General features: G+C 37.7%; 1 protein-coding gene across 1 annotated transcript in view; it reads right to left on the bottom strand.

Annotated features, from left to right (window-relative positions):
* The window catches only part of LOC150100509 (uncharacterized), a 1,094,033-nt gene that overhangs the window by 303,489 nt on the left and 766,834 nt on the right, over positions 1–23,710 (bottom strand). The window contains exon 28 of the mRNA XM_090402670.1: positions 2,812–2,973. Within this exon, the coding sequence (XP_090258796.1) occupies positions 2,812–2,973 (162 nt within the window). The remainder of the gene's footprint in view (positions 1–2,811; positions 2,974–23,710) is intronic.

Raw genomic sequence — 23,710 nt, 5'->3', positions numbered from 1 at the left:
TTAGGAAGGAACTGGGAAATTAATAGGCAATTATGAATATTTATATGGAATTCTAAAATTACGATGAATTCCAATTGTTTTGAGGAAGAATAGTGCGAGGCTGAATTTAATGCATAGAAGAAAACAAGGCATAAGCAGATTACCTAAAACGAGTGCGTCAAGACTTGTAAAGCTCTATGTTTAATATTTCAGTTATATAGTGAAGATTCCCTTTGAATAGTGTTACTTCAAAGGGATAGTTAACTTCAGTTTTAAGTGTGCCTCTAGTGAATCCGACGTGCAAAGGATGTAACCTGGTAAGAGCAGTCCATTTTCTTTTTATATTTCAGCGTGAAGAAATAAGAGTTAGCTCCGCCTGATATATCTTAACATTAACTGTGGCATTCTACTAAAATTAGCCAAAGTATGGAGCTTTAAAGTGTTTCCCCTTTGAAGTGATAACTGCCTCATAATTGAATTAAGTGTTTGTTGACTAAGAGAGAATTAGAGAGTTCTTCTAATGTTTTATGTTTGTTATGAATACCTGAACTAAGTTGATTTGCATTATCTTGTTTTCAAAGTTATACTTAATGTACATGTTATATAACCCTGCATTAAATGTTTTGTTTTATTGATTGTAATTTGGTGTTTGCATGATTCTCCTTCATAAAAAAATATCGGACCTTGTGGAAGCCTTAAATGATAATATTAACCTCGGCCTGTATAAAGAGAGATTGCTAAAGTTAGTTGATGATTGATTCCACTATATTATATAGACTAATCTGAATATAGGGTGGTGCAGGATAATATAAATTTCCTTATATTCAGATCAGTATCACTCAGCATCTAACAAATAAAAACGGATAATTTAAATAAGAATAACATTCCAACAAGATGGTGGATTCAAAGCCAGGATGTAGGATCCAACACTAGATGACATTTTCCTCATTTGGAGCCACGGACATGATTCTCTCCTGGATTTCCTGGCACATCCCAATAGTCAACACCCAAATATCCAATTCACGGTTGGGTTTGAAACTAATGGTTCCCTGCCTTTCCTGGACGTGAAACTGACCCGTTCTTCTGAAAAACTTAAAATTTTGATGTACAGAAAACCTACATACACCAATAGATATCTCCATAGTCAGTCCCACCATTTCCCTCCTCAGAAACTTGGAATTATTTCTACTTTGGTACATAGAGCTCACTCTCTTCTTGATGACCCAGATGAACTTCATAAAGAAATCAATTTTCTTAGATCTACTTCAGACTGAATGGTTATTCTCACAAAATTACTAAAAAATACCTTTTTAATCCTCCTAGTCGCCATACTGAAGAAATGAATAATGTTAAAGGCAATATATCTATACCACATATAAGTTCAGTCTCTCAAAAATTAGCCAAGGTTCTCAAAAAATATAACATTAAAACTTTATTCACTCCGCTTCCTAAGATCCGCTCTTTAGTGAGTCGTCCAAAGCCTAGCCATCACAGTCTAAAATATCCCGGTGTATACAGGATATGATGTGACTGTGACATTCCTTACTTTGGCCAGACGGATAAGTCTATTGAATTGCATATGGAGGAGCACAGTAGGGACATCACTTACAAGAGAACATGTGGCAGTGATTTATCCAGCCATATCCTTTTTTCGGCCGATTCTGATGATCAAAACCATAGTCATACAATCCTTTGGGATAGATCTAACAACATTTTCCATTGCCATGATGAATTGGAGAGAAAAATTGTAGAATCTAGAGAAATCATCCTCAACCCTGTACATTTAAGTCATAATTTAAGCTACAACCTCCCAGACTGTCATTCTGCTGTGATCATATACTGGCACTCACGAGATGCTGTACGCAAGCACTCACCCAACAATGTGGCCAACGAAGGAGCAGCTTTAAACATGTTAACCACAATGTTTTCATGTTAAATATATATAGTGACTTTCCTGTGCTGTTCACAGTTTTTTATCTTCAATGTTTAATGTTTTTTCTTTTCTTTTATGAAAACACCTGAAGAAGGCCGTAAAAAGCTGAAACTAGTTGTCTGATACCATTAAACCTTTTCCCTTTACTCTCGGTTTTTTTAAAAAAATCGAGAGTAAAGTTGTTTTAAAAAAAATGTTTAACAACAGAGTAAATCAACCTCAGTACACACACACACACATATAATATTTTCACTGGTATCTGACATCACTAAGATTCAGACCAAATGTGTACTTTTTATGTATGTATGTGCATGTCATTAAACTTGAATAAACAACGTTGTGCATTTCTGTCAGTGAATTTTTTTTTCTATCATTAATAGTTTGATATTCTCTATTGATAGCTCACATCATATTGAGTTTTTATATTTTCTGAAATTTTTTTTGTAATTTTTTTTCCCAAGTACTGGTACAAAAGCAGAAAAGAATAAGAGAAGCATATTCTTCTCCTAAGAATGAGGTGAGAGGGAGGGAAAGTTAGAGGGAAAGTAGAATAAATGGCCAGATTGTGAAGAGTATGAATAAATTTATGCATTTAACATGCGAACACACACACACACACACACACACACACGTAAAACTGATTAAGTGAGACCTTCCGTGAGAAGTACTTACTTCATTGAGATCTGTTAATAACAAAGCAAAAAAGTACATAAAAATTTCAAAAAAAATGATGATCTCATGATTCAGTAGCATTTCCTTTGTTTTTAATATAAATGATAAAATGCAAATATACAGAAAAAATAATCATGGATATTGAAAAAAAAATAATGCCTGTTAGTCTTATATAAAAGAAACAATAGCAGTGATAAACAAGAAATTAAACAATAGGATTAGGTTACCTGGTAATCCATTTTCTCCTGGATCTCCTTTCACACCAAAATATGAAGGTTCCCCCTTCTGTCCTGGAAATCCTGAGAATCCTGGTTCGCCTTTCTCTCCTTGTAAACCAATATCGCCCAAACTTCCAGGAGCTCCTGGAAATCCTTCTTCACCTCTCATTCCTAAACAATGCACAAACACTAGGTTAATTATGGACAAATTTATATTCTCATTTTTAATAATATTATTACAAAATCTTCATATAGTCATCAGAATTATTATTAACATCTGATCTCCATTGAGTAAGAAACTAATCATAGGAGGTAAACACAATGCTCATCCAACCATGCCTTAAACTGATTCAATGCATCTACATTCACAAAACACTCATGCAATGCATTACACTCACAAACCACTCTCCATACAAAGAACCTATTCCTCACATCCTCCTTATACAGTTTCAAGAAACTGCCTCTTGTTTCACCTCCCCTCTCTGATACTATCAAAATCTCTTCCATGTCAACCTGATAACAACCCCTGACTAGCTTATATGTCTAAATTATATCTCCCCCTTTCCTTCTATTCACAAGGCTTTGTAAGCTACATTCTTTCAATCTGTCCTCATACTCAATATTCCTAAGACCACTGACCACCTTTGTGAATCTTCTCTGCACCCTATCCAACATATCCTCATCACCAAGAAAACCAAGGACCAAATCTGTGCAATAATCTATAAGAGGCCTGATCAAGGCCTTATACAATGGTATAATAACTTCTCTATTTCTGCATGGCAGGGTCCTCTGCATCACTGCCCATCTTCATAACTTGTACAATGTGGCCCCTGAATTTCAGGTCCATGTCCACTATCACTCCAAGATCTCTCATCTCTTCTACTTCCTTTAAAGTTTCCACACCAAGTGTATACTTTGCATCCCATTATTGCTTACCCAATTTGAAAACTTTATAATTTGCAACATTGAACTGATGGTTCCACTTACCTGCCCATTCATGCAATCTATTCAAGTACTCCTATAAGGCCATAACATCCTCTTGACTCTACATTGCTCTCCCCAGTTTTGCATCATCTGCAAACAGCTGCATATCATTAGTTAAACCCATCCCAATACTATTAACGTACAAATTGAATAACAGCAGTCCAAAACCTGACTTCTGCGGTACACTAGTGACATTCCTCTTTTAGTCTGCTGTAACCCCATATACAACTTTCTGATACATATCTGACAGCCAGTCACTGATACATCTTAGAAGTCTGTTATCCAGTCCTATCGGTTTCAATTTATTTACCAGCTTGTCGTGTGGCAGTCTATTAAAAACTTTCTCAAAATCCAAGTACACCAATGTATATGCATATCTCCCAGGTCAAGGTATCTGTCACCTTGTTATAGTACATAAGCAAGTTAGTAAAACATGATCTCCCCTTAACAAACTCATGTTGCTACTGTTATCACAGAGAATGCTACTGTTATCAACCCATTTCTGTATTGTACTTCTCACCAATCTCTCCAGTACCTTCACCACCACTCCAGATATACAGATTGGCCTATAACTTGAAGTTACAGCCTTATCATCACCTTTATGCAGTGGATAATTTTACTCTCCTTCCACTGCATTGGAACCTGCGCTGTTATAAGACTCTTATTAAACGGGCCTGCTGATGCTATACTAATACCCTGGAACATTCCTTTAAGATGCGTGGTGATATATCATCAAATCCTATCGCCTTATTGACATCAAGTTTATTTATTTCCTCAAATATCTCCTGTTCATTCAAAATTAAGCCATCCTCTCCTATGTTGTGTGTAGCTCAGTGGAAGTGGAGTTTGCACTCCTCAGCACTAAACTGCTTGAAGAAAGAGAGAAGGAGCAAAATGAGTTTGATTCTAGTCACCAGCTAGAGGAACTTTTTCTAAGCCCTTTTGTCAGCCTGGTTGCCCAAGTGGTTAGCATATCTGATCTACAACCAAAAGGCTGCGGGTTCGAATCCTGCCATAGGCATGGATGTTTGTGATTGTCTGTGGAAATAATAGTAGTGGTGGTGGGCAGTAGATGCCGTTGGTGTAGTTGTGGTTAGTGGAGAGTTGTAGAGTGGGTACCCTCCTTCAATGAGTCTTTGGATTCCCTGGAGGTGTTACGTAATAATAATATATAGCTGGCCTGGTTGGCCGAGTGGTTTATCGTATCCGCTCACCAGCCAAAAGGCTGTGGGTTAGAATCCCACCGTGGGTATGGATGCTTATGATTGTTTGTGTAAATTCATTGATAGATTGAGAGCTTGTGGATTGCAGAGATTGGTTGATAGGCGAAGAAGAGGGGATATGATAGAAACATTCAAATTACTAAAAGGTTTTTATAGGATTGATGCAGGGGAAATGTTTCAGCTGTGTGATAGTGATGGAAGAACAAGAGGTCATCTCTGGAAATTAAAGAAGAGCGTGGTTAACAAAGGTGTCAGAACAAGGTTTTTTGCCTGGAGGGTGGTGAACAAGTGGAATTCATTGCCTGACTTAGTTGTGAGCACTTTGTCTGTAAATGAATTCAAGAAGAGATATGACAGATATTGTTTTGCTAGTTTGGGTCTCCCGCGATGAGTCTACTGACTCCATGGAGATACCCGTAATAATAATAATACTGGTGGTGGCCAGTAGAGGGCATTAGTGTTGTTATGGTTAGTTGTAGTTGGTGGAGACAGAGAGCTGTAGAGCAGCAGCCATCCCTCGATGAGTCTTTGGCCTCCCTGGAGGTGCCATGTAATAATAATGTCCTATACACTTAAGTTGCTCATGCTTCCACCCAAAACAGGATGAAACACATTTATAAATTGATCAATGAATATCTCAAGAATAACTTCTGCTGCAGTTACGATTCTACAATTTTTCATTCATCAACATCATCCTACCATGATCATTCTTCCTTCTACTTGCCACATATCTAAAAACTCTCTATGGTTTTTAATTGCCTAATTTGCCAATTTCTGCTCATACTGCACTTTTGTTTTCCTTACTTACTAAGTTACTCCCCTGAGTTGTTTATACTCTTCATGACTGATAATTAACATTTTTCATCTTGTACTGCCTGTGAACTACTTTCTTCTTTCATATTTCTTGCTTAAGCTTGTCATTCATCCATTTTACATCTACCTTATTCAGCATTTTGGGTTTCTGAATACATTCACACATTGACACTATTATGTGTTTCTTTATCAGTTCTCAAGCAGCATTTCTTAATTGCTCATCTCCTCATTCCATGCTATAGCTTCAATCTGCCTCCTAAGCTTGTCATAATCATCAGCTTTATAATTCCACATATATCCTTTCTTCACCTCACAAAAGTCTACATATGGCTATCCACAACTCAGGTGATCACTGTCACCAACTGGAGGTAAGTGTGAAATACCTCTTGGAATTACACCCTCTGATGAAATGATCACATCTAGAACTCTCGATCATAGCGTGCCCTTCTTCACATGCTACATGAGATAGTTATTTCTCAAGAAATTCGTTTTCCTTATTTTTAAATGCTATATCTTCATTCCAAACTATACAGTCATAATTAAAATCACACAATAATTATCCTTCCTTTGTTCACTAATACTAGTTGTTTATATTTCATCATCACCACCCTCCACATTCCCGGGCCTATAGCAACATCCAACTACACATGCCTTCCTGTTACACCACTGCCACAATTTGCCCCTTTCATGTCTATCTTATGCAGACTGAATTCCCCTGCTATTATCAACAGCATTTCCCTCCCTGCTTGTCCTTTCTATCGTCATGAAAAATATTGTATCCTTTCATTTTAATTCCTATAATGATATCATCAGCATTCAGCCATGTTTCACTTATTCCAATGATTTTGGGATGAATAAACTCAATTACTGAAACCATTTCATCCGCATTATTTCTGTTACTTCTGGCATTTGTAAATAAACAGTAATTCTTTTTTAAGTCTATAACCAATCTAATCCAAGCCACTTGTTGGTTGTGATTTCCCCACCACACCTACTCAATCACCTTTATCACCACTTACCACATATTATTATTATTATTATTAATAATACCACCCCAAGACTTCATGCAGTCAAAGACTCATCTGGGAGGTTCTTTTATTACACACACAGCTCATCACACCGTGTTTTAAACACATTCAAACTCTTTGCAGACACCACATTCTCAGGCAAGGCATTCCAATTATTCACAACTCTGCACGAAAAAAACTGCCCCTCGCTCCCCTACTCACACCGTCTTTATACAGTTTCCAGGGATGACCTCTGGTTCTCCACTGATCTCCCACTATTCTCGGTAAAACTTCTCCAACACTGCTCCTATAACAACCCCTTACCAACTTGTAGGTCTCTATCATATCTCCCCTCTTCCTCCTCTCCACCAGATTCTGCAAATTACATCTTCTCAATCTTTCCTCATGCTTAACATTCCAGAGGTCAGAAACTACCTTAGTCAATCTCCTTTGAACCCTTTCCAACATCTCTTCATCCTTCTGAAAACCCGGTGACCAAATCTGGGCACAATAGTCCATGTGTGGCCTAATCAAAGCCTTATACAACGGAACAAGAATCTCCCTACGTCTACATGTCAGTGTCCTCTGCATCATTCACAGAAGCCTTAGTGCTGTCTTGACAATTTTGGCAATGTGACCCCTAAATTTTAGATCCTTATCCACTATTACCCAAAGATCTCTTATTTCCTCTACCTCCAACAATACATTCTCACCAAGCATAAATTCTGCATCTCATCTTTGTTTTCCAAATTTTAAAACCTTACATTTTGCAACATTGAACTCACATCCCCATTTCTGTGCCCAATCACTGAATTCATTCAAGTCTTCTTGTAAGGCCACTACATCTTCACTACTCTTCTTGGCTCATCCCAACTTCGCATCATCTGCAAACAACTGAAAATCTTCACCAATATCATTAATATACAAGTTAAACAGTAATGGCCCTAAAACAGACCCCCGAGGCACTCCACTAGTGACTTTCCTTTTCCTGGATATCGCTCCCCCATACAAAACTTGGTGATACCTATCAGATAGCCAGTCTCCAATCCAATTCACCAATCTAATATTCAACCCCATCTGCTCTAGTTTGACTGTCAACCTATCATGAGGTAACTCTATCAAAAGCATTTACAAAATGCAAGTATATTACTGTCCTTTTCCTCTGTCCAAGGAAGTAGTCACTTTATTGTAATAAGTAAGTAGATTATTAAAACATGACCTCCCTTTAGCAAATCCATGCTGTCCATCAAAGATAATACCATTGTTATCAACCCAACTCTGGATCCTAGGTCTCGCAAGCTTCTCCAACAACTTAACCACAACACCTGACACACAGATAGGCCTAATGAAGTGGCACAATCTTGCACGCCTTCCACTCCTTAAGAACTTGACCGAGTGCAAGACTCATATTAAAAAAACATGTCAAGGCAGGTGTCAACTCCCTGGCACATTCTTTCAGAATACATGGTGATATATTATCAAGTCCCACAGTCTTATTAACATCTAGTTTACTCAACTCCCCATACACCTCTTGCTCACCTGGAGTCAGTCTCTCCTACCCATCATCAACTGCTCTCAATCCCTTCATGAAGTCATATTCACAAGATTGAATGATCTTTATGAACTGCTCATTAAGCATCTCAACCACACATTCTGCATCAGCTGTCTTTATACCATTTTCTCCAATCAATGTCTGCCTTCCATAATTATTCTTTCTTTTGCTGGCTACATATCGAAAGAACTCCTGAGGATTCTTTTTGGCTTCATTAGCCAACTGCTGTTCATACCTCTCTTTAGCTAAATTCACCAACCAAGTCAACCTCCTTGCTTGGTCTTTGTAGACCTCATGGAATTTGTTCTTTCCACTTTTCTTATGCTGCCTCCACAATGCCCTTTTTCTCTGTATCGCATGCTTAATCTCTTTATTCATCCATCTCGCACCCACCCAGCTTATGTAACCTTCTCACCCTTGGAACACATTAAGACATTGCATCTACTAAACAGTTTTTGAAAATCCCCCAAGCTGCACTGATCTGTTTTCCAGCTAACTCCTCATTCCACGCTACACCCGCAAGCTGTCTCCTGAGCTCTTCATAATCACCTCCCTTGTCATTCCACATATACCCTTTTCTCACAGAGGTCCTCACACTGCTGGCAACCACCCAGGTAATTACCTCATGGTCACTCTCACCAATTGGTGGATGATTTGACACCTCAGTTAAAATTACATCCTCTGATGAGATGACCAAATCCAAGACCCTCAATCCTCGTGTGCCCTCTGTTGCATACTGCTTCAAGTAGGTGTCCCTCAAAAACTCAAGAAAATAATTTTCTCTACTTTTGATTGCTATCTCAATATCCTGATCTATATTGCCATAATTAAAATCACCCATAATGATCACTTTTTCTTATTTGTTTGGCTAATCTGATTATACATTTCATTATCAACACCTTCCACATTACCTGGTCTATAACAACATCCCACCAAGTATTTGATTCCATTCACATCTATCTCACACCACACTGCCTCAAAACCACTGGCAGTATTTCCCTCTTGCATCTCTACTTTATGGCCATATCTCTTTCTCTATCATCAATAGCGCTTCCCCTCCCTTTTAACTTGTTCTGTCCTCACGAAACACATCATACCCTTCCATCTCTATTCCTGTCAGGATGTCATCCTCTTCCAACCATGCCTCACTTATTCCGACAATCTTTGGGTGAACAGATGCAATTAGTGCAACCATTTCATCTGCCTTGTTTCTTACACTTCTAGCATTTGTATACAAACACAACAGCTCATTTCTGGATTTACAGCTAGTTCCACTGATACCACTCACTCGACGTGATCTCTCCATGCTCGACTGGGGCCATTTCCCTTTCTCCTTCTTCATTTCAGAACCCTTTTCAATTTCAACTGTTTCCTCTTGATCCCTGGTCATGCCATTCCTTTCCTGCCTACACATGCTCTCGCCTCCTGTTGGAGCATCCACCTTTCTCATGCTGTGTACCCCTGTCCACCCTGAGCCTCCTCGTTTCCCTGCTCCTCTTGCACACCCATTCTCTCATTTTCTATACTCATACCATTCACTTCCCCATTCATAACCACCTCTTCAACTTCCAAATCTTTCGATACATTCTCTCTATCATTCAATCTTTCTAACTCTCAAACCCCTCTTCTTACTTTCACTCTCATTCATCCTTCTTTGTTTCCATACTTTTGGTCCAACATGTGTCCAACTTTCGCTATCATTTTTCACATTTTCACACTCATTCATCTTGCTTTGTTTCTGTACTTTCAGTCCAACCTGCATCAAACTTTCACTATCATCTATTCTTTCAATTTTTTTCATTTTTGATTTCTGTATCACGCCATTTCTAGTTTCATTCGTTCTCTCAATTTCGTTTCCCTCCACCACTCTCACCTCACTTTCGTCCCTTTTAACTTCCGTTACGGTTTTCAAATCTCTCTTTTTCTTTTTCACTGATTTTTTAACATTTTTTTCGCCTCTCTTTCTCGCCATCCCTTTCTTTCAAACGTGCACTCATTTTCCCCTCGACAAACTCGCTACTAACACTTTTTGTCATCAATTTCATATTTGCATATAACAGATATATAATACATATTATATATAGGTCTGTTACATGTATTATATTGCATATAATACATATAACAGACCTCACACTTAACGAAACGACTGAAATCTAAATTAAAGTCATGAAATGATAAGGCCACCACCATTTTTTGCAAGTTACTTAGTCTAATAATAGCGATTTCACAATTAAGTTTTAGCAAAAAAAAATCCCCCACTCTAATAAAACTGGTAGCGCACAATGTTTACAGCCTCTCTTACTCACACAATTATGCATATATATTTAATTATTCCTAGAAAACTTATCCCAATCAGGAGCTCTTCTTATACATGGCACTGCGCTCGATAGTAACACAATCTACTTAGTCTCGATTTCCCCAACCACATTGCAATATACTTCATTTTCATACACACATTCAGTCTCTTTTTCGACATTCACTCTCTCCATGCCATGTCTCCCTGTCCACCTGCTCTCTCTGTTTTCCTGTTCCTCTTGCAGCATTCTCTCTTGATCTCTCACACTACTCCTGTTTCCACTGCCAAGCACTTCTGTCTCTTCCATACCACTCTCCTGATTATTCACTTCATCTATTGCTTCTGATCTCTTGCATGCATCACACACTGTGCTTCCATCTAGCAACACTTTCTGCAGTGCATTCACTCGAAAACTATTCAGCAACCCATCATGCCTGTACTATTTCATTCTTCCGTCAAACACATGCCATACATCCACAAACTGTATTCACACAGCTCTGCTGCATACCATTCATGATTTTGGCTCTCTGTTGCAACCTATCATTGTCATACCTTGGCAACACACTGAAACCTGATGCTTCGGTGTGTTGCCACAAACTGATGTTTGCGGCTCTCACATGCTCCTTATGTCCACTAAGATCATTTGTCCCCACAATCACCACAACTCTCTTGCTCATTTTTTCTTTATATCCAACTCTTGAACTATCCTACTCATTCCCCATCCTGGATAATAGAACTTATGGACTCTCTCATAAACTAATCCTCTGACTAATTAACTAACGAATTAACATGGAATTTTACAACTATCAAACACAATGTTCATAAAACATGTTTCTTCATTTATTATTTCTTCACTCAAGCAATATGTTCCACTCTAAAGGCATAATCATTCTTCTACAATCTATTGCTGAATCCCTCCTATGTTACTATGTTACTTTTCCAGATGACTATATTTATTTAAGATGTCAAATGATCAACCTACAATATTAAAACCTCATGAATAACTTCCATTACTTTTCCTCATTTGACTAATTTTTCCTAATTGTTATTAAGAAATTCTTTTTATGTGAGTTTTTGTTGTATTTGGGAAAGTTGCTGACAAACAACTAGCTGACATTCAGTCTTACAATAGATTTATTTATTATATATAGGCTGCAGGTTCAAATCCTGCCGTGAGCATGGATGTTTGTGATTGTCTGTGAAATTACTAGTGGTGGTGGCAGTGAAATGTGTGTGATAGATGGCACTGGTGTAGTTGTGGTTTGCTGTAGTTGGTGGATTGAGAGAGTTGGTGGTGGAGATAGAGTAGGTACCCTCCCTCAATGAGTCTTTGGACTCCCTGGAGGTGTCACATAATAATAATAATTTAACAGATAACATTTATTATAAAAAAAAAAAAAGATATCCAAAGTGCTTCAAATTCTCTACAATAGCATCTATTTTCTTTTAGCAGATATAATCAAGAATAAAAGTGATACAGTAAACTCTCAATTTAACAGACTATTAGGGACTAAGGGTTGTCCATAAAATTGAAAGTCTGTTAAATCATGAATCTTAGGAATAGCATTGAAAATAAAACACTTTCAGTGGTACAGTATTAATATATTTTAATGAGAACATTTTTATGTAAATACCATTTTACTGAGGATTGGGCTTGGAAAAAGCATCAAGTTTCAGTTGCCTTTCACTTTTATACTGTTTCTTAATAATTAATAGAAAATGCTGAAAATGTTAATAAGCAATCACCTCCGGATCTGAAGGTGAGCCTATAAATGAGATGATATTGTCCACATGCTCTCTAACCACGGATAGTTTCAGACCAGCTGGAACTGTTTCTTCTTCTTCTCCCTCATTGTTAACCTCCTGATCGCCTCATAGAACATCTTCAGCAATCTCTTCCTGGCTGAGAATCTGGTAGCCTGGGTTGCCCTTGTCAATGTCTAGCCATTGCTCAATGTCATTCTCACTGACATTATCACCAGCTCGCATCAAAGTTTCACGGAAATCAGAGGTTTCAAAACCTCCGAAATCATATTCTGGTTCACTCCCATTCAGTACCTTGATCCAGCTATTAGTCAATGTTGTAGTCTTACAGCAAAATTAAAGATGGCTGACTTGATGTTGTATGCATGCAAATTTTGAAGTGTCCTGGCTCCTCTTGTATCTTCTTTGGGTTTGTTTTTGTTCTCCAAGACAACCAGAACTTCTTCAAGAAACTTCTTCGTATACAACCTCTTGCAGGCAACAGTGACTCCCTAGTCCAGGGGTTGGCAACCAGCGGCCCAAATGTACATTTTTTGCGGGCCATTAAAGATTGGCCATACTTACATGGCATGTGGTCCATATGTTGAATTATTTAAATAATATATTTTATAATATGAATAATAAATTAAAAATAATTTTATACCTATACTTTGTGATGTTGTTGTGCAACTTGGCATGAGTCAACCTTGTGAGTCATCATTTGCGAGTGGGGATAACAAAGGTGACTTCATCCGATAAAAACCGAGATTTTGGCGCACTTTTGCAGTCGCATTCCCTGGTCCGTCTTTTAATATAATTCAATAACATCAACTATTATTTCCAGAGGATATATATTTTTTTGCTAAAAATAATAAAAATTGATAACTTAAGTATTTTTTTTCACTCACTATTTTATCTTAATTAAATGCTTGTGACCCGATGATTAAAAATAAAAATTGCATGTGGCCTGCGAGTCTGAAAAGGTTGTCAACCCTTGCCCTAGTCTATAGGCATTATAGAAGTGGTGTTCAGAGAAAGGAAATACATTTTATTCTTCCATTCCTACTAACCAACTTCTCAGCATTAGGATGGGCTGATGCATTATCAAGAAGTAAAACAGCTTTTACATCTTCAGGAGAGATTTTCAGGACTCTTCTCTCTAGTTTTGAACTTCAGGTATGAAGCGATTGAAAAACCAGTTGGACAAAATGTCACTTATAAACCAGGCATTCCTTGAGCTGGAATAGACGACAGGCAACTGGTTCATAAGATTCTTCAAAGCACAAGGCTTTCGTGCTCTTCCAACTACCATCAGCTTGAGGCAATGCAGGCCATTGGCATTAGTAAAAAGTAGGGATGAAACGAGCTCCTTGTTTAATTTGTAGCTACACATGCTAATGTTAGTGAAAAGGGAGACAATGTCGAAGCTGATTAACAAGTCAGTTTTTGATAGTTGAATGTCTTGAATGAATTAAATAAGCTACTTAATGAAACTTCCTCCTTAGATGAAGAAACAATCAAAAACTTAAGTACCATGCAAGACCTCCTAGAATTTATGGCTTACCTAAGCTACACAAAACTAATGTTCCACTTAGACCTGTCGTAGACTGTATCGGCTGTCCAACATACAAGTTATCAAGATTCTTATCTAACCTTCTCCGCCCTCACATAGGCCACTCAGTCTCTTCAATCAAAAATTCTAATGAGTTTCACACAAAAATTAAAGACATTCAACTATCAAAAACTGACTTGTTAATCAGCTTCGACATTGTCTCCCTCTTCACTAACATTCCCCATAAAGAAACAATAGAATTACTAACTCAAAATTTTCCGTCTGATGTAGTTGAATTGTTCAAGTTTGTTATTGCATCAGGTTACTTCACCTGGAAAGGTCAAATTTACAAGCAAGAGGAAGGAACAGCAATGGGATCTCCTTTATCACCAAACCTAGCAAATTTGTTTCTAGAACACCTTGAGGAAAAAATATTCACTTTTGAACCCAAACCAAAAATTTGGCTAAGATATGTCAATGACGTATTTGCAGTATGGAATCATCCCGAACCTGAATTACAACTGTTTCTAGATAAAATTAACCTCCTTCATCATCGCATCAACTTTACGTTAGAAAAAGAATCTCCACTGGGTATCTCTTTTTTGGATTTACACATCAAAAGAAAAGAAGACGGTTCCATCGCCACTTCCGTCTTTCGCAAGCCTACATTCTCAGGTCACTACATTCACAATTCTTCTGCTCATCATCCATCTCAGAAATCTGGCATTATTAAATCACTAGTTTCCAGAGCACACAAATTCTGCTCCTCTGAAGAATCTTTAAACCAGGAATTAGAAGTTATCAAAAATACAGCCATCCTAAATGGATATAATCCCAAAACAACTCAAAAAATCATCAGTCACTTCTGCATACATCAAACTAGACAGGAAGAAGTGCATAGGATTCCCATACCTTATGTTAAAGGCATCTCAGAACGTCTTTCTAAAATTATGAAGAAATACAATTTTGCCACTACTTACAAACCCATCAACCAAATTTACAACTTATTACCTTCTCCTAAGGACAAATTCTCACCCTTGATGTTACCTGGTGTTTATGAGATTCCATGCTCATGCAAATTATCTTACTTTGGACAGACAGGTAGGTCTGTTCAGAAACGCATCTCGGAACATCAAGACCACATTTGTCTTCTTAAACCGCAGAAATCTGGCCTCTCTCAACACGGAATTGAAAATCCAAACCATAGGATCCATTGGGAAAAGGCTAAACTTTTACATAGATCTATATTTAAACATGAACGTTTATACAAAGAAAGTTCTGAAGCCCTACTACACAGACCAAACCTAAACCGCAACGTTTAGGTTTGGTCGTTCTTACTATTCCTAAAGTATGGGAAATTATCATACAAAACTGTGTTAAATAATTAACGGTTTTTTTTTTTTTTTTTGTACTACTTTAGCACGTTATGCACGTTTTCATGAGATTCTATTGTAATCATGTGCCCTAACTGTATGTTATTCCTAATTTTTGTTTAAATACTGCACTAATGAGGTCCTAAGATACTTAGGATGAAATATTTGCAATTAAATAATTTTCACTGTGGTTTATACGTGTGTTTCTTCTAATTACAAAATGAAAACGTACATCTGATCTGGTCCATTATCCGTTTATTCAGATTCTCTTGCAAGGGAATCATTGTAAAACACTGCATATCACTCTGCCTTGTTATCACCAAAAAAAAATCTTTAGCCCACTCATGGTACAAAATGAACTATAGGTTTGCAAATAATCTCTTCTGGTTGGAAACAACATAAAAAATAAACTTATGTGTAAATTATATATCACGTAGAATGACTATGGAGTCATTTGCTGATGATGAAAACTTGAAGGCAGTATACTATATGCCGGCCTGATTGGCTGAGTGGTTAGCGTATCCACTCTCCAGCCAAAAGGCTGCGGATTCAAATCCCTGCGTGGGCATGGATGTTTGTGATTATCTGTGAAATTACTACTGGTGGTGGGTGGTAGATGGTATTGGTGTAGTTGCAGTTCATTGTAGTTGGTGTATTGAGTGGTGGAGATAGAGAGTTGTATAGTAGGTGTCTTCCCTCAATGAATCTATGGACTCCCTGGAGGTGTCATGCAATAATAATATTAATAGATGGCTCTGTACTGCAGGAAGTGGATGAGATTTGAGATCTGGGAGTGATGGGTAACACAACACTGAAGTCTATAGGGCATATTGCAATGCTTGCAATATGCCCTATGATATGGAGATGGCTGTGCCACTTTAATAAAGCACTGGTCATCTTACACTTGGATTATTATGCTCAGATTTGCCACCTCATTTTCATTGTGAAGTGCAAATAATGAAAAGGGTCAAGAGACAAGTAACTAAGGCTGTATCAGGGATTTGGAATGCTGGCTATGGAGAGAGAGAGAGGTTGAAGAAATGAGGAGTGCAGAGTTTGATGGATAGGAATAAAAGAGGTGATATAATAAAGATATTTAAATAGTGAGGGGGTATCATAGAACGTGTCTTCAGTGGCGTTGTATCCATAAAAATTGTTGGATAAGACAACAATGGACTAATAGAGTCGTTTTAGTCTTTCCTGCATATACAACACTTGATCTGACATGAAAGTGGTTCTGCTGCTTACCATCACGAGAATGTTCTTGAAAGGGATAGATACAGCGGTGCTGGTGTCATGGTGTGGAGAGGAATGATGCTTAATGGACACTGAGCTACAAGTGCTGGAAAAAGGGACTATGACTGGTGGATGATAGTGTAATGAAGTTCTTCATGTCGTATTTGATTGTTCCTTGGTATTGTAGGCAAATAATTCATTTTTCTGCGATGACAATGCAACACAACATTGTACATGAGCAGTGGAGATACTACTGGAGAATGAGGATATTAATCAAATCAAACGGCCAACATTCCCCCTAGATCTCATCCCCATAGGGCACATTTGGGATGCAATAGGGAGACATATTGCTGCTTAAAATTCTCCTCCAGAAAACAAACTAGGCCTTATCCTTGTTCTGAAGGTGGAGTGGGCAAGTTTGCCTCAAGAACTCCTGAATTACTTGATGCTAAGCATGATACAATGTCGTGAGAGCTGCATCGCAATTTGGGGTGGACATGTTCCATACTGAAATGTCTCTCTGCTTAGTTTTCTGTAAGCACTGTACATTAATTCCTTAATTATGTCTGCAAGGATATGTACTTTGCATTATGGGTGTGAAGTAATTAGCTTCTATATACAAGTTGCCCCAGTCCTGATAATACTTCAGGCACAAACTTTGTTTGCTTACACTGGGATAAAGGATTAAACCAAGAATATAAATTCTTGGCATCTTTAATAAAGAGAAAAACTTCCAACAACTATCTCTAATCCAGAGTATTTTAATAATAAGGTGTGACACCTTTTGGGTACTCAATAAATTAATTTCTCTCATCAGGACACATACTAAGTGAATTTGTAGCAAGCCATACTACCTCATTTCAAAAACCTAATAGAGATCACACCTTAATCAGCAGCTGGAGACCTATTTCTCTATCTAATATTGATATTTTTCCACATTATCAATAACAGCTTCAAAGTTGGAATGAGATACATAATTAAAACCACACAAGTGTATGGAGTACAAGGTCGAGCAGTAGAATTTAATCCACTTCTGCTATGCGATCTACTCCACTTAGTTAACACGAAAAAGCAGTTGATGGCAGTGCTATCAGTAGACCTTACTCAAGCATTTGATGATGTCCAGCATCCCATTCTGTTCCACATCCTCCAGCAAATTGGTGTAGGTAAAAAGATGCTATCTGTTATCAAAGGAGCCTACGGCAATTCAACTACCAGCCTCCTAGTTAATGGGTTCCTATCAAACCTGGTAAAAATTTAAAAAAGGAATTAAGAAGTAAAGTTGCCATCTCAGTCCACTGTACTTTGTACTGGTTCTCGAACTTTTCTTACAAGAAGTCGAAAATACACGTGCTCTGCGAGGAATAATCGTTCCTTCAACTATAAAGGAAAATAAGCTATTAGCATATGCCAATGATGCAGTGGGAACTTTGAAGGAAAATGATTCCATATATATATTTTTTGGTATTTTGGAAAAATTCAGAAAAAGCAGTGGATTAACTATTAATGCAGCGAAGACAAAATTAAAAGTTTTTGAAAAAGTGGGATCTTAATCTTTTAGATTAACTCCTAAGAGAAAACCCCTCATTCTACTTGGAATTCCATTCTCCACTAACCCAATATTACCAGTCCAAGAACTGATATACTAGAACCTAGAATCGTTAGAAGACTGGAAAATAGGGCCACTCTCCTTTTCTTCTAAAGTGATAGTACTCAAAACCATAATCTTTCCTGCTCAATTGTACATAATGAATATTACAGACATCACAGAACTTGAAGAGAAAAACAATTATATAGTAAGTCTGTGGAATTTTTTTGGTCAAGCTGATATCAAGAAGTTAAAAAGGAATTTCTTCAACTATCAAAGAAGCATGGAGGATTTGGACTTCCAGTCTTAAAATTCTGCTATTTAAGCAATCTTCTTCTTCTTCTTCAACCTTTTGGTTCTCCACTGCTGGATGAAGGTCTACCCCCATGGTTTTCCAGATCACTCAGTTTTCTGCCTCGCCCATCCATCTCCCTCCTGCAATTTGTTCCAGTTCATCCCTCCACCTTCTTCTCGGTCTTCCTCTTTGTCTTGTTCCATCCATTGGTCTCCACTCTGTTGTTTTTCTAGTCCATCTCCTGTCACGGCATCTTGCCAGCCCATCTCCACTTAGCCTGTTTAATGTATTTTACAATATCCATGACACCTGTTTGAGATATCTTATCCAAGTATTTGTCTTCCTATCTCTTAATGTTATTTTTAGCATACCTCTTTCCATGTGATGTTGTGTTGTTCTCAGCTTTTTGTTTAGGGCTTCTGTTAAAGTCCATGTTTCTCCTCCATATGTTACGATAGGAAGTATGCACTGGTCGAAAACTTTCCTTTTCAGACTCATAGGGATATCACTTCTGAATATGTCTCTCATTTTCCCATAAGCCATCCAAGGTGAATTCTTCGTTCAATCTCTTTTCTGTGACACTCCTCAAAGGATAACAATTGGCCCAAATATACATATGAAGTAACTTGTTCTATTTCATGGTTTTCAACTTTGACAGTTCTATGGTTAATATATTTATTCATCACCAGATCTTCAAGATTATCTGCTATTAGGACAATATCATCTGCAAATTTCAGATGATGCAGCCTTTCTCCATTTATGTTTATTCCTTTTGTTTCCCAGTTAAGGCTTCTAAATACTTCCTCTAGTGCAGCTGTGAATAATTTGGGAGATATGGTGTCGCCTTGCTGGATGCCTTTTTGTATTGGGAACTTTTCACTGTTTTTATATAATTTAATTACAGAAGTTGTATTATTGTAAATATGTTTTAGTGTTTCAATATATGGTTTCTCAGTTCCCTGGGTTTCAAGTGCTTTTAGTGTTGCAGATGTTTTAACTGAATCAAATGCTTTTTCGTAGTCTATATAGACCAGACATAAGGGTTTATTGTATTCAAATGATTTTTCAATGAGCTGTCTTAATGTGTGAATATGGTCCAAAGTATTGTGATTCTTTCTAAATCCAGCTTGTTCACAGGATTGTATTCCCTCTAGTTTAGATTTTATTCTATTATTTATAATTTTTGTGAAAACCCTATATATGGTGGGAAGTAGGCTTATAGGTCTGTAGTTTTTAATTTCTTCCTTATTGCCCTTTTTAAAAATTAATATTAGAAGTGAATTGTTCCAATTTTTTGGAATTTTTCTCTGTTTTAGGCATTTATTAAAGAGTTTAGTCAGCTGTTTGATAATAGGGGTTCCTCCTAGTTTTAAGAAATCTACCATAATTCCATCTTCTCCTGAGGCCTTTCCATTCTTCATTTCTCGCAGTGCCATTTCCACTTCACCTTGTAAGATCTCAGGGGCATCATGTTCGTCCTCACTCGAGTTATCCATAGATGATTCTTGGATGGCACGGTCTTTGTCTTCATAGAGTTCAGTATAAAATTCCTGAATTCTTTGGATTATTGCATTTCTATTTTTTTTATAAGTTCACCATTTTTTCCTCTTAGAGCAGCTATTTCTTTTGTTCCAACTTATAATGTTCATCTTAGGACCTTCATATTACTATTGTTTTCTATATTTGTTTATTTATTTGTTTCTTTAATATATTTGTTTCTTTAATTTTCCTAGTATTATACGATCTAAGTTCACGTTTCATCCTTTTACGTATAGTTTTACAAATTTCCGCATATTCTATTTTATTGGGTGTCATTCAAATCGCTTTTCATATCTCTTCTTTTCTTCATAAAATCTAAGGTTTCCTGTCTTAGTTTTTCCTCTCTTTGGTGCCTTTTTACACCTCCTATTTCTAGTGCACATTTCAAGATATATTGTTGTAGAGGTTTTGTAGATTCACTAAATTGGACTTTTTTCTTATGAGTTTATTCCATTGCCATTTTTTGTTGATCCATACTTTTGCCCTTACTAGTCTGTGGTCACTTCCAGTATTAAATCTATTAAGCACTTCTGTATTATTTATTATATATCTTCTGTCGGAGAGGATGAAGTCTATTTCATTGTAAGTTTGTCCATTTGGTATTCTCCAAGTCCATTTTCGGTTGATTTTCTTCATGAAAAAGCTATTCATAATAAAGAGGTTATTTTCTTCTGCAAATTCAATAAGTCTTTCTCCTCTTTCATTCCTCTGTGCAAATCGAAATTTACTGATGGAGTTCAGATGGTCATCTCTGCTTCCAATCTTGGCATTAAAGTCACCCATTATAATTATGTAGAATTCTTTAGAATTATTTAATGTGGATTCTAATGTTTCATAGAAATCTTCTATCTCTTCATCTGGATGGTCCGTAGTTGAGGCATATATTTAAGCAATACAGCTTCAAAAATCCATAAAATGTTGCAGACTAATCACACATGTGGCGGTGAATTTGAGCTGTGCAGAAGAAAGTGATTTTTAATCGGTGAATAGTCCGCTTTTTTCCCCGTTTTTCTACGTTTTTGAGTGCTAAATTGTTTCTCTGAATACGAGTGTACTTCAGTGGTTGTTTTTTGGAAGTTAGTTGCTGTCGCGATACAATATATGTTGGTACCGTCGGAATCGAACGCGTAACGGTGGAAGACAAAACGAAGCTAAGTTACTGTATTTAGTTATATTTCATTTTATTTAATTATATTTAGTACTTAAATGTTCTGATGTTTGTACTTTTTTCCCCTCTTATTTATTAATTGAATAATTATTAAAGATTATGCTACTCGGCAGTAAGGAATGATGGTGGATTCAGCAGCAGTCGCAAGTGGCGTAACGCGAAGTCCTCCGCCGTTTAAGAACTCTATTATTAGCAATATCATAAGGGACTTTGTGGCATGCAGTACTTGCGGCATGTATGCTTCTCGGGAATTACATATGTGGCTTGTTAAAGAGAGTGGAGAGCGTATTTGCGCAAAATGCAGGCATTTGGAGGAAATAAGTACATTAGATATATCGATATCCGACTTTGTTGCTCCAGGAACGGAGAATGAATGTAGGAAGACAAGTAGTATGATAGGAGAGAATGAGAAAATAATAGTGGATAGTGTGGAAGGTGTGAGTGACTGTGGAAGTTTAGGAGATGGTTTTGTTTGGGAGAGTGAATTTAGATTAAGAGTGACTGACCTGCAGAGGGAGATAGATGAGTTGAAAGAGGAGGTGGAATGTCTAGTGAATGAGAGCAGAAGTATGAAAGATAAGATTAGGAGAATAGAAGAGATAAATGCAAGGCGAATCAGAGTAGGAGAGAGAGAATTTAAGGAGTATGAATGAGAGGTATGGGGGTGCTAGAAGAGGAGAGAATGGAAACAGTAGAAGAGAGGGAATGAGAGAGAGGTATGGGAATGCTAGCAGACGAGAGGATGGAAACAGTAGGAGAGACGGAATGAGAGAGAGATATGGAAGTGCTAGAAGACGAGCGGATGGAAACAGTAGTAGGAGAGACAGAATGAGAGAGGGATATGGAAGTGCTAGAAGTGGAGAAAATGGAAACAGTAGGAGAGAGGGAACGAGAGAGATGTATGGGAGTGCTAGAAGAGGAGAGAATGGAAACAGTAGAAGAGAGAGGTATGGGAATGAAAGAAGAGGAGAGAATGGAAACAATAGGAGCGAGGGAATGGTAAGAGGTATAATGTATGGTGACTCAATGATCCGTGGTGTTCAAGATAGGATGCGTGAGGAGTGTTTGCCAGGAGGAACAATAGAAAGGGTGGCTATGGCAATTAAGAGAGGTGAAAGGGTGGATGAGATGATTGTGATGGTAGGAACGAATGACTTGAGTGGTAATGTAAGTCGGGCAGCGAGAGATATGAGATTTTTGCTTGAGACTGTACGGAAGAAGACAGAGAGAGGAAAAATAGTGTGCGTGTTGCCTAGGTATGATAATGATGAGCTGAGCAGAAGAGCGGTGATATTGAATGGCATAATAGCGAGAATGTGTGACAAGAGAGCACTGGTATATGGTTTTGACTTGGAAAATGAATAGACATGCAGGAGTATCAAAGAGACGGGAACTTATGTGGAATTATAAGGCAGGTGATTATAATAGTCTTAGACGTCAACTTCGGGAAGTTTCATGGCGGGAGGAATTGGAAGGCCGGGATATCACCAGTGCGTGGGAAATTGTGAAAGAATATTTGTTATCAGCAATGGTAAGTTGTATACCACGAGTGAAGAAGAGGGCGCAATTTGGAGTAAAGTGGATGACCAACAATATTAAACAGGAATTGCATGCGAAAAAGAGGCTATGGAAGAGATATAAGGAGATAGGTGAAGAGATGCATGAGGAATATAAGACACAGGCCAGAAGAGTGACTCGTGTGGTAAGGAAAGCGAAACTGGAATATGAGAGGAGATTGGCCCTAAGATCCAAAGAAAATCCTAGGGAATTTTTTAGCTATGTGGCCAGTAGGAGGAGAAATGACTGTGGAAGAATGATATTGTGGGATAAAAATGGGAATAGAGTGACTGATGCAGAGGACATAGTGGAATTGTTCAATGAACACTTTATTGGAGTATTTCATCCTAGAGGAGTCAGTTTTAATGCTAGAGGGATAGGACTGGTACGAGGTCCGGAGGTACAGGAGGAGAGTGTGTTTCAGATACTGAGCACTCTGGATGTCAGTAAAGCTGTGGGACTGGATGGTATTTCGCCACGAGTTTTGAGAGAATGTGCTAGGGAATTGACAATACCCTTAACATGGCTTTTCAATGAAAGTCTGGCTTTGGCAAAGGTGCCCAGGGAATGGAAGGAAGGTAAGATAGTGCCATTGCATAAGGGTGGTAAAAGACTGAAAGTGTCTAATTATAGGCCAGTCTGTGTGTCATCAGTAGTTGTTAAGATCTTGGAGAAAGTAGTGAGGGACCGTGTACAGCATTGGGCAGATGAGGGTAATGTTATCTGTGAGAATCAACATGGATTTGTGAAAGGACGCTCTTGTTTTAGCAATATGCTAGCCTTTTATAATAAAGTTACAAGAGCATTAGATGAGGGAAAGGCATATACTGCAATTTTCTTAGACTTGGCGAAGGCATTTGACAGGGTGCCACATGATAAGCTGATATTTAAGTTGCAGCACATGGGTCTGGATGTCAGATTGGTCAACTGGATTCAGGATTGGCTGTCTGATAGGTATCAGAGAGTTGTGTATGGTGGAGCA

The sequence above is a fragment of the Typopeltis vanoorti genome, chromosome 13, assembly GCF_054136105.1.
Source record: "Typopeltis vanoorti isolate ZY-2024b chromosome 13, IOZ_Tvanoo_1.0, whole genome shotgun sequence".
In the NCBI taxonomy this organism is placed as follows: Eukaryota; Metazoa; Arthropoda; class Arachnida; order Uropygi; family Thelyphonidae; genus Typopeltis; species Typopeltis vanoorti.
This window is presented reverse-complemented; position numbering and strand designations above follow the sequence as displayed.